Source organism: Oncorhynchus masou, chromosome 15, assembly GCF_036934945.1.
Source record: "Oncorhynchus masou masou isolate Uvic2021 chromosome 15, UVic_Omas_1.1, whole genome shotgun sequence".
In the NCBI taxonomy this organism is placed as follows: domain Eukaryota; kingdom Metazoa; phylum Chordata; class Actinopteri; order Salmoniformes; family Salmonidae; genus Oncorhynchus; species Oncorhynchus masou.
In genome coordinates, this window is record NC_088226.1 from 24401220 (window position 1) to 24412823 (window position 11604).

Below are 11604 nucleotides of genomic sequence, written 5' to 3' on the forward strand. Positions count from 1 at the left end.
CTTCTTACCGCTTACGCCTTCAAAGCCATTTCCTTGCCGTGATGTTGAACACATTAAGCAAGTCCTCTCTCTCATTCGCTCCTTTAATTTATTCTGGTGCTCATCTTCCTGCCTGCCCAATGCCCTGTCTCGTACCCTTCTCCCTCTCTACGTCTCCCGCTCCCTCTATCTATCCCCCTGTCCTTCCCTCCCTATCTCCCCCCAAATCACTGTTCATCTGAGAACCAATGGGGAGTCAGCCAGCAGGGTGAGGCACTTCCTCTGTGACAGGAAGCTGGGGGGGATAATGAGAGAGTGAGAGCGAGAGCGATAATGAGTGAGAGGAGGAAGGAGGGGGTGAAAAGAGAGATAAGATGTCAATGTTGAAAATTCACCCTAGAAATAAAACTCTTGGTGGATTGTGTTTGTTACCATCATACAGTATAAGGGTAGATGATGTATGCTTCTTTGATTACTTTGACTGAACTCGCTCTAAAACCTGGTAAGCAGCAGTGCTCTTTTACACCAAGGAAACGCTTCCTGTCCACTGGAAATGTCACAAGAGAGTGAATACGAACACATACTGTGACCCTTGTGAAGTCCAAGAGTGTATGTTCAAAGTTGAAAGTGGTTTGAAGTGAGGTCAAGTTTAGCTGGAGAGAAAGAGAGAGGGGTGTTGAGTGGGCAAGACCATGAAGAAGGGAGTAGAAAGCAGGATGGGAAAGATGAAGTGATCGAGGGAGGGGGCAAGAGAGTGATAGACACAGGGCCATGTTCAAAGACAGACAGTAGATAAGTGCTCTCTTATAGAAGTTGATGGGTTGGGTGGGTTAGGAGGTAGAGACAGTCCATAGGGGATAGTGGGGATAGTGGTGATGTGATTGTTTGAGCAGGGGTTAAGAGTGTCTTGCGTGCAACATCCTCTCGGAATCTCCACACCTCGTTAACTCTGCTCCTAATTACACTCATTTAAACATTGCCACGGAAACACACAAATAATTGTGTTAGCATATTGGACCTTATATGGGCAGGCTGTAACTGAGTGTTTGTGTTGATTGTGATTATCAAGATTATAAGAACTGTATACGGCATACGTGTGTGTGTGTGTGTGTGTGTGTGTGTGTGTGTGTGTGTGTGTGTGTGTGTGTGTGTGTGTGCGTGCGCATTTGCAAGTTTGTACGAGTGCGTTTCATGTCCCTGTGAGAATTGGTTTGTCAGTCAGTCAGGGCATTATTTACAGTGGGTGTGGTGATGTGAGTAACAAAAACAGGAAATCCACAGTCACATAGGCAGGAAATGCTCCTGCTCAGTGACAGAGTGAGAAATAAACAAAAGCTAAAGGCCATATAATAGACAAGCGCCACCAGACGATTCTGAGGGGTGGTTCACTTACATAGATCAATATGTTACTGACGATTTGGTAAATATTCTCACATTTTAAATTAGCCGAAGTCTTTTTGTGTTCAGAAAGAAAGCCACCTCAGGATTCCCCCCTTTCCCGACATTATTTCCCTGTTTGTACAGTATATGTGGTGTAAATGAACTTGTTTCCAAATATAAGCAATGCACATTCCAACTCTTACATGAATCAAGCTAGCCCTCTTATTAATGATAAATGACGGTTAAATAACAGGCATTGTTTAGTTTCACATTTAGAATTTTATTCTTGGTTCAAACAGTTTCACAAAAAGGGAGTACACTAAAATGATTAACAGTTTAAAGACACACACATACACAAAATGCACCTACACACATAAACACTCACTCATGTCTGCACGTACATACACGCACACACACACACACGCACGCACGCACGCACACACACAGTGCTAAATGTACAGATGAGGGAAGGGATTTTAAAAGGGGTAAGATTGCAAAAGTCAGATTGAAAGAAAGGAATGGAGAGAGGACAAAAATATGGCATCACAGTAACGTCCTTATTCACTAGTATTGGTTTTTGATTGTCTTATACTCTCCTAGGTCATTGGTTGCATTAATCCCTGCTCGATTGTCATTGGTTAAATGAAATCCATGCTTGACTATGATTGGTGATTTCATTTCAATGCTTGATTGTCTTGTTTGATCTGAACAAACATCAAAAGGAATGAGTGAGTGAGTGAAGGAGTGAGTGAATCTGCTGGGATCCAGTTTCAGTTCATCATTTGATTGCCTTGTGCGCTGAGATCAAGCTTAATTGTAATTAATAGTCCAGTAGCAATACTTGATTGTCAGTGGCTGCTTCAGGCCCATACTAGATTGTCATTGGTGGTTCCAAGGCCATCCATGATTGTTATTGGCTGTGGTAGGTCATTGATACTTTTTTTGGTCGTTTTGTCATTATTAAAACGACTGATTGTAATCGCTTTGGATTGTAACGGATTGGGTGTTTGGGTATCTTAGTCTGTCACAGAGAATAGGTGGATCTTCAGATACTGGCAGGTCTGGTGATGGTCTAGTGTCATGCCGTAACTGTGTTATTCTCACTGGAGTCTGGTCCAGTACTGACCTAAGTCCTGCTCACTACCCGACACACCAGGAGAGAGATATCCTGGGAGAGAGACAAAGACAGACAGAGAGACAAAGAGAGAAAGACAAAGCGAAGAAGGATGAGTTAGCAAAGTGGTACCTAAACTAAATACTAGATCTTCACAGACACACATGCACACATGCTGCAGAGACTCACCTGTGTTGGAGCTGGCAGAGTGAGGGGGAGGTAGGTGAGGAGAGGGGTAAGAGAGGGAGTCAAACTTCCGGGGCAGGGGGGAGGAGAGGGGGAGGGAGGGAGCATGCAGGGGTAAGAGGGAGTGGACTGGGGGGGCAACGACTGGAGAGAGAGCGAAGAGGAGAGAGGGACAGTAACAGGACAGGCAGGAAGAGAAAAGAGAGAAGATTGTTAACCAGTGATAAGATTGATGAGACAGAACAAAGATTCAGTGAAAGTTTTGGTTCAAAATGAAGGACTAATAGTCAATGGACGCCACGGGGTTCATAGCACAATAAAAAATAAACATTTGTTGAATTTACCTGCATATTGGAGAAGACTGAGAGAGAGCCGTAGCTTGAGAGAGAGTTGTCACTGCGACTGTGCATCGAGGCTTCATCAAGAAACACAGAAATGTTTTAAAATAATATTTATACAATAATACACACACACACTTGTACACCTACAAACATATTGAAAAAAAATATGGTTTCTTACCTGAGCTGTTACCATGGTGAGAGTGATAGACACCTGTGTTGAAGGAGGTGCTGAGGGGGGCATGTGCCTGAGAACAGGAAGTTCCGCCCCCTGACCTCTTCTGATTGCGCAACTTCTCCTCCCTCCTCCATTTAGCTCGCCGATTGGAAAACCACACCTGTCAATCAATCAACCCAACCTGTAACCATTCAGGTGTGTTTGTGTTGGAATATAACAAATATGTGAAAACTGGTGGTCCCAGAGGACTGGTTTGAGAACAGCTCAGGTACTACTTTGGTAGCTGCCATACTCTAATCTGACCACTAAGGGGAGTAAAGGATAAGAATAAAGAGAAGAGGTTTAAACAGACAGACAGAGTGAACGGTTGGTTACCTGAATGCGAGCCTCTGGAAGGTCGATTTTAGCTGCCAATCTCTCTCTGGCAAAGACATCTGGGTAATGTGTCCGTTCAAACTCTGTGAGGTGGAGAAAAATTTGTCAAGAAGCCCACAATGGTTCACATTAACACACACACATGCCCATGGCATTAAACTAAGCTTTTCCTTCATGTTTATTACTGTAATTTAATTGAATCTCCACAGGCCTCAACTGAAGCCTGGGGCTGGGGTTAGACCTTTCTCCAGCGCATCAATTTGCTCCTGGGTGAAACTGGTGCGATTCCTCTGGAGCTTTCTCTTCAGCTGGAGGTGATGCTGGGCGTCCTCTACCTCATCCCTCTCTCTTTGCACTCCTTCTCCTCCTCCCACCATCCGCACGCTCACATCATCCACCACACAGCCATCTAATGGAAAGGGGGAGAGAGATTGTTATAGAACAGAAGGATAATTGAAGCTCTTTTTTTGGTGAAATGTGTGTGTTTGTGTGTCCACCAGTTGCTGTCTGCCTGAGTGTAACAAGCGTTTATGCATCCTCCATATCTCCACATGTACGTATGCATTTCACTGTTTTGTGTTTGTGCACTCTGTCACTGAGTGTGTGTGTGTGTGTGTGTGTGTGTGTGTGTGTGTGTGTGTGTGTGTGTGTGTGTGTGTGTGTGTTTTGTAGCTGTTGGCACACTGTTTCTGCTCAGTCATGTGGAAGATTCTCCGGCTCACCCTAAGCTGACTCCACGGGTCACACACACACACACACACACACACACACACACACACACACACACACCACCTCTGTTTCCTATCTGTACCGTGCTGTGTTGGTTGATGGTACCAGTTGTTTGGCCCAGTCCAGCTCGAGGTGTTCTGTAGATTCAGCATGCTGAGTTTCTCACACATAACACTTCCCCTTCACCTCTGACCTCTTACTTCTCTCCTCCAATAAGAACACAGATCAGAACTACTGGAAGACAGAGGGGGGAGGAAGAGGAGAGAAAGGTAAAGGAAATAAGTGATCGGGTTTGGAGAGAGACAGACAGACAGACAGACAGACGCTTGTGCATTATCCTCCCACGGCGACACACAGGGAGTTCATTACAAACACACTCAGTAATTAGGAGCTACATCTCCTCCACTCTGACACTGACTATACACACACGCATGAGAGGAGAGAGTAACACTGTCAGCTACCATTAACCACACAGGCAGAACACAACCCCAGATACAAACTACAATAATGATACACAGTCACAATGTAGAAGTAACATTACACACATTATTATACACACACAGACACAAGGGGAGCGGAAATACGTATGCACCACACTAAAGCTGTACTCGTCATACAGGGGAGCAGAATTACACACAACACTGGCTACACCTGTAATACACAGAGAAGGGGGGAGCACACTCACAGCACCACATTACTCTAACCTGAAAGCTAACTTCACATTAATATGGTGCACTGAAAGGGGGGGACAAAAGTGCATACAAAAACACACACTGACTACGTATGACAGTGATACCGGCATACAGAGAATTGGGGCAGAAATACTCACAACACTGTCGTTAACACTGTAACTACACTCGAATGACACATAATGGTAGAGAAATAGAGCAACTAAACAGTCAATGGACTTCGGAAAAACACGCAACAATAGGCCCTAATACAGTAACGATGGAAGAGACGAACAACTCACAACACTGGACACACATTATCTTGTTTGTGGGGCAAGATATATGCTCTAACACTATACACTTCACTCCACAGTTTACAGTTGATTCATTGATCCGTTAATCAGTGATCATGATTGAGACTGGAATAGCATAAATAAATCCTGCCTTGTCCTTTTATTCAAAAGCTGTGAGTGTGCTACGCATTGACGGACTCCCAACTATGACTACAACCAGGTATCATAACCAGCATAGAGTCATACCGGTTATAAGCGTAAGACACCGGACAGGCAGATTTCATAAATCGTTATTAGCAGACCTTTAGCTTAAAAACATAACAAGTAAAGTGGGGAAAGGTTATACATTACAGAAGAAGTGGAGAAACCCTGAGGCATCAGTGAGTGAGAGCTAGTTCTCTGACCATATATTCATGGACATTGCTAGCGGGGTGTATCTCTACCTGTTTGCCTCACAGTGCCTTTCTGTATCTCTACCTCGAGTCAAAGGTCAAGTTGTCTTGGTTCTGTGCGGTTCCGTGTGGATCCACCCTCTTTAGTCCAGTTGGTAATTTTGCCATACCTCTCACTGTCTGCCATAAATAGTTCCTATTTGTTTCGTTCAAATTTGCCTTGTTCTCTTATTTGCTCTCTGTCTGTGTCTGTCTCTCTTTCCCCCAAAATTGATGTTGGTTGACAAGTTTAGTGAAAGGACACTCACCTCCTCAAGAGAGAGGATGCCAATGGTTTTCCAAACTTGATGTTTCTCTAGTCTTTCCACTGCTTCCAAGGTTTCGCTCTTCCTCCTCTTCCTCTCTTTCGTTATACCCACATCCCTCTCCTCTGACCTCGCTTTTGTTGACTGTGTGTGCAAAGAGAAAGAGAGAGCAGGGAGGCGAGCCAGAGTAGAGATGGAGAGAGTTAGACAGAGCGAAAGAGAGGAGGCGAGGGAGGGGGGAGTGGGCCAGGGAGAGAGAAACAAGTCTGCAGGCACTCTGGTCCTCGGAGCGATGGATAGAGAGGGAGAGAGGAGGAGGAGGGAGGGAGGAAGAGAAGGATGACACACAGACTCAGTGTCAGTGTCAGGTCTGGACTTAATGCCAGGAAAAGGGGTGATGGAGAGAGAGAGAGAGAGACGAGCAGAAGATGGAGGGAGGGCTGGTAAAGGTATGGAGAGAATGGAAGAAATGTGAAGGATGAAGGGAGGATGACGATCACCTATATCAATTTCAAAACAAGGCCTATTAACACTTTATTTGAAGGGCGGCTTCCAAACATTAATCCATAGTGTACCCATTTTATGTAAAAGCCATATTACTCATGATCTATGATGTTACATGTCCTTGTACTGAATGTTTTTAGACATGCACAGCTATGTACTTGTTAATAAATGTATAACAAATTATAAATAAATGGTCTATGAATAACAACCTATTTAATACAGGCGTATAAGCCATTCATAAGAACACCGTAGGTAAAGCTTTAAAACTGAAATGTGTTTGGCCTTATAGTGTTCCAAAGGGTTTGGACTGTAGAGAGAAACTCTGACCTTTCGGATACAGAGGACAGGGGGAGAGAGACCACTGGCCCAGTTCTGGCTGGAGAAACTGCATACATTTACATTTGCAAATATGAAACAAAGGCTTGCATTCTAGGAACACACAGTTATTGCCATAGTACAAACACTTTGAGGTATACACTTTCATACACAGTACTTGTTTTTTACACACACACACACCAGTGACACCGTCACGCACCAACTTGGTCAGTCGCTATCCTTACAGACTACGACGTGAGGCCCCTCCCCACATACACACACTCTACACAGTACAAGCTGCCAAATACGCGTGCTATGGAATGTTTGGCTTGGTTTCTCTCTGACTGCACTTTGTCACTCGTGACACCACATTTGCATATTTCATTGGATTAGCCCAGAGAACTAGAGTCCTTGACACTACAAAAATGAGAAGAGAGAATGCATCTACAGTTTGAGCAAACTAATGTTGAGTCCTGTGGGGTAATATATCTGTAATACAATATAATATAGTGGCAATGCATTGAGGAGAACTCTATTACTCAAATCCCAGTTATCTATCTTTAGTCTTATTTGGTGTCTGCTGATTTTTTTGGGCTCCTGAGTTGCACAGCGGTCTAAGGCACTGCATCTCAGTGCTAGAGGCATCACTACAGACCCTGGTTCGATTCCAGCCTGTATCACAACCGTCCGCGGCATACAATTGGTCCAGCATCGTCCGGGTTAGGGTTTGGCTGTCATTTGTAAATAAGAATTTGTTCTTAACTGACTTGCCTAGTTAAATAAAGGTTAATTGAATACAATTAGAGAGCTCACTATGTTTTACAGTCATAATACAACACCTTTTGCCTGATATTCTAAAAAATACACTACAAACAGATACTTCTTGGGAGGTAGACTGGATTGGATGATTTTCGTAACACACAAGGTTAATGTCAATTACATTTTAATTCAGGAAGTGCCTAAATTTACTTTCAATGAGGATGAGTTTTCACGTCTTGAATTAAAATGTTCTAATCACTCGAATTGATGGAATTGAAATACAACTGACTCAAACCTTAACAGAAGTGCACCACTACTTCAAGAACACAGAGAGAGAATGGAACGAAGAAGCTCATGTTGTTATTATTATAAAGACTAGAGAATAAACAAGAAGACTTAAGTATGACTATAAGATAAGAAGAAGAAGAAAGGGGGACAGGGAGGGCATGAGGAAGAGAGAGCGAGAGAGAGATGGGAGGAGGGGGAGGTGGAGGAGAAGGAGGGTGCCAACATGTTTTATTTCCGGTTGACAAAACTCTGCGCTCTCTCTCGCTCCCTCCCTTCTTTCCTTCCCTCCCTCCCGTCTAAACTTCCTCTCTCTCTGTCATTCTCTCTCTGTCGCTGGCTACAGAGAATCATCTGAGGTAAGAGATAGATGACATAAAAAAGAAGGGATTTTTTCCCCCAGAAACAATGAAGCAAGAATATAAGATATCTCTATAAATGTGTTTTAGATGTTTCTATGCATCCTGTCTTTGTATGAGTGGGTTTGTGGGCATATATGTACACTGTATCTTGTGTGTATGCCTGTATGCACAAGTGTGTGCAGGGCAGGCTCCAGGCATAAACTGCATAAGCAATCACTTAGGGCCCCAAGCCAATAGGGGGCCCCCAACTCCCCTAAATATATATATAAAAAACGTTTGGGGTCACTTAGAAATGTCCTTGTTTTTGAAAGTAGCGTATATTTTTTTTGTCCATTTAAAATAACAACAAATTGATACAGTGTATACATTGTTAATGTTGTAAATGACTACTGTAGTTGGAAATGGCAGATTTTTTAAAGAATATCTACATAGGCGGACAGAGGCCCATTATCAGCAACCATCACTCCTGTGTTCCAATGGCATGTTGTGTTAGCTAATCCAAGTTTGTTGTTTTAAAAGGCTAATTGATCATTAGAAAACCCTTTTGAAATTATGGTAGCACAACTGAAAACTGTTGTTCTGAAACTGGCCTTCTTTTGACGAGTTGAGTATCTGGAGAATTAGCATTTGTGGGTCCGATTACAGGCTCAAAATGTCAAGAAACAAATGAATTTCTTCTGAAACTCGTTAGTCTATTCTTGTTCTGAGAAATGAAGGCCATTCCATGTGAGAAATTGGCAAGAAACTGAAGATCTCATAGAACGCTGTGTACTACTCCCTTCACAGAACAGCACAAACTGGCTTTAACCAGAATAGAAAGAGGAGTGGGAGGCCCCGATGCACAACTGAGCAAAAGGACAAGTACATTAGAGTGTCTACGTAGTTTGAGAAACAGACGCCTCACAAGTCCTCAACTGGCAGCTTCATTAAATAGTACCCACAAAACACCAGTCTCAAAGTTAACAGTGAAGAGGTGACTCCGGGATGCTGGCCACCTCCAACATCGTTTTAGAGAATTTGGCCGTACTCACAACGACGTGTAACCATGCCAGCCTAGGACCTCCACATACGGCTTCTTCACCAGCGGGATCAATTGACTGATTTACTTATATGAACTGTAACTCAGTAAAATCTTTGAAATTGTTGCATGTTATGTTTATATTTTTGTTCAGTATATACACTACATGACCCAATGTATGTGGACACCTGCTCGTTGAACATCTAATTTCAAAATCATGGGCATTAATATGGAGTTGGTCCCTCCTTTGCTGCTATAACAGCCTACGTTACTCTGGGAAGACTTTCCACTAGATGTTGGAGCATTCCTCAAGGACTTGATTCCATTCAGCCACAAGAGCATTGGTGAGGTTGGGCACTGATTTTGGGCGATTAGGCCTGCCTCAGTCATTCCAATTCTTCCAAAAGATGTTTGATGGGGTTAAGGTCAGGGCTTTGCAGGCCAGTCAAGTTCTTCCATATCGATCTGACAAACCATTTCTGTATGGACCTTGCTTTGTGCATGGGGAATTTTCATGCTGAAACAGGAAAGGGCCTTCCTCAAACTATTGCAACAAAGCTGGAAGCACAATCTGTCTACCACTTCGCAGCTGAGTTTTTGTTGCGCCTAGACGGTTCCACAATAACAACACTTACAGTTAACTGGGGCAGCTCTAGCAGGGCAGAAATTTGACGAACTGACTTGTTGGTTAGGTGTCATCCTAAGAGGGTGTCATGTTGAAAGTCACTGAGCTCTTCAGTAAGGCCATTCTACTGCCAATGTGTGTCTATGGAGATTGCATGGCGGTGTGCTCGATTTTATACACCTGTCAGCCACAGGTGTAGCTGAAATAGCCAAATCCACTCATTTGAATGGGTGTCCACATACTTTTGTCTTGCCAGCTATCTAACTTGTAGTAATCATGGCCAAATACCGACTAGTCACACAGGGCACTTGCCCAGGGGCCCTGACCTCCAGGGGGCCACTGTTGATTTTGTTAATCACGTTTGCCCGTGAGGTGGGGGGCCCAAAAGGCTAGAGCCGGCCCTGAGTGTGTGTACTGTATATGTGTATGCGTGTGTGTTTGTGTGTTACTTGAATATGCGTGCAGCTTTAGGGCACATTTTTTCAGTCTCTTGTTAGTTCATCCCTGTCACCCTCTCTCGCTCTCTCTCCCTCTCTCTCTTTTTCACTGCTGGGGGGAGGGGGATGGAGGTCACCATAGCAACCATGCCGGGACAAATTAATATCAAGTCTTTAAAACAAAACACACAAGCTTACGTGTGCGTGCGGTTGTGTGTCTGTGTGTGTGTCCTTTTCCCTTTCGTGACTCTATTAACTCTGTGGATTTCCATAAAAGGGGAGGGGCTACATTGATTATGAAATATTCATTTCTATATCCATCTCTCTCACTTTATGTCAATTTCCCCCACTCAATTCACTCTTCCCCTCCTCTTCCTTGCTTTTGTCTTTCCTTCTTTCCTCTCTCTCTCCTCCTCTCTCCATCTCTTTGCTGTTGTGTGCCCCCAGGCACTGTGGCACGTCCTCCCTCCATCCCTCCCTCTCCCCTCCTCTCTCACTGCCCCTGTCACCTTCAATTGCTCCATGGAACTAGACACACTGCCTTAGGCGAGGGAAGAGAGGAGCGAGAGAGGAGACCAAAAGAGAAAGAGAGGGAGAGAGAGACGGAAAGGGAAAGACAGAAGAGAGAATGAAACCGAGCGGAGGGAAAAAGAGGCAGACAGGGTATGTGTGAGATAGGGAGATAGCAAGAGAAAGGAGAAAGAAACAGAGAGAACGAGTTTGAATTAGAGGGAAAGAGAGAGAAAGGGAGAGAGAGAGGACATAATAAAAAGGTATGGTTAGAGGAGGGGATGAGAAAGTCTCAACTGTGTCGTTCAGCAACATCCTATGTAAAACTATCCAATAACAGCAACACCTGCTGTCAACCATTGTCCTGACTGAGGAGTCCAACACTGAGAACTAATGGTTTCCTGTTAACTAAGATAGCAAATCGGTTCCATTCCCAGAATGTTGTGAGAAGGTCTTTCTATTTCTATGGGTTTATGAGAAAATCTCAAGTAAGGACAAATGAAGTAAATTACACAATTGCGTGAATAATAAAATGAGGCCTAAATAACACAATTAAGTAGGATCAATTCAGAATAAGTGCGACACTTTTTGCATTTCCGTCTGCTATAACCTCTTTTGACATCTATCCAAAATATTAGCCCAACACGATACATTTCTGAAATCCTCAAGAAGTTTCCTAATCACAAACAAAACTGTGTTGATATCATATTGACAGGAGGGATGACACACCCATTTGTGTACAGTGAGTCAAAAGCATATTTTCAGTTTGCATTTGGTAGACTGGGACAGCAGACTAAAATAACTGGGACACCATTATTATAGTCCCAATTGTACCCCAATGACAATTCAATT

General features: G+C 43.6%; 1 protein-coding gene across 1 annotated transcript; it reads right to left on the reverse strand.

Annotated features, from left to right (window-relative positions):
• Nucleotides 1-1629: 1629 nt before the first annotated feature.
• pax10 (paired box 10) lies at nucleotides 1630-5912 on the reverse strand. The gene is given in 9 exon segments (XM_064988849.1): nucleotides 1630-2527; nucleotides 2663-2746; nucleotides 2749-2803; nucleotides 3004-3074; nucleotides 3179-3335; nucleotides 3551-3633; nucleotides 3792-3959; nucleotides 4362-4513; nucleotides 5684-5912. Coding segments are annotated over 8 exon segments (774 nt in total). The 5' UTR covers nucleotides 4450-4513; nucleotides 5684-5912; the 3' UTR covers nucleotides 1630-2459.
• Nucleotides 5913-11604: the final 5692 nt, after the last annotated feature.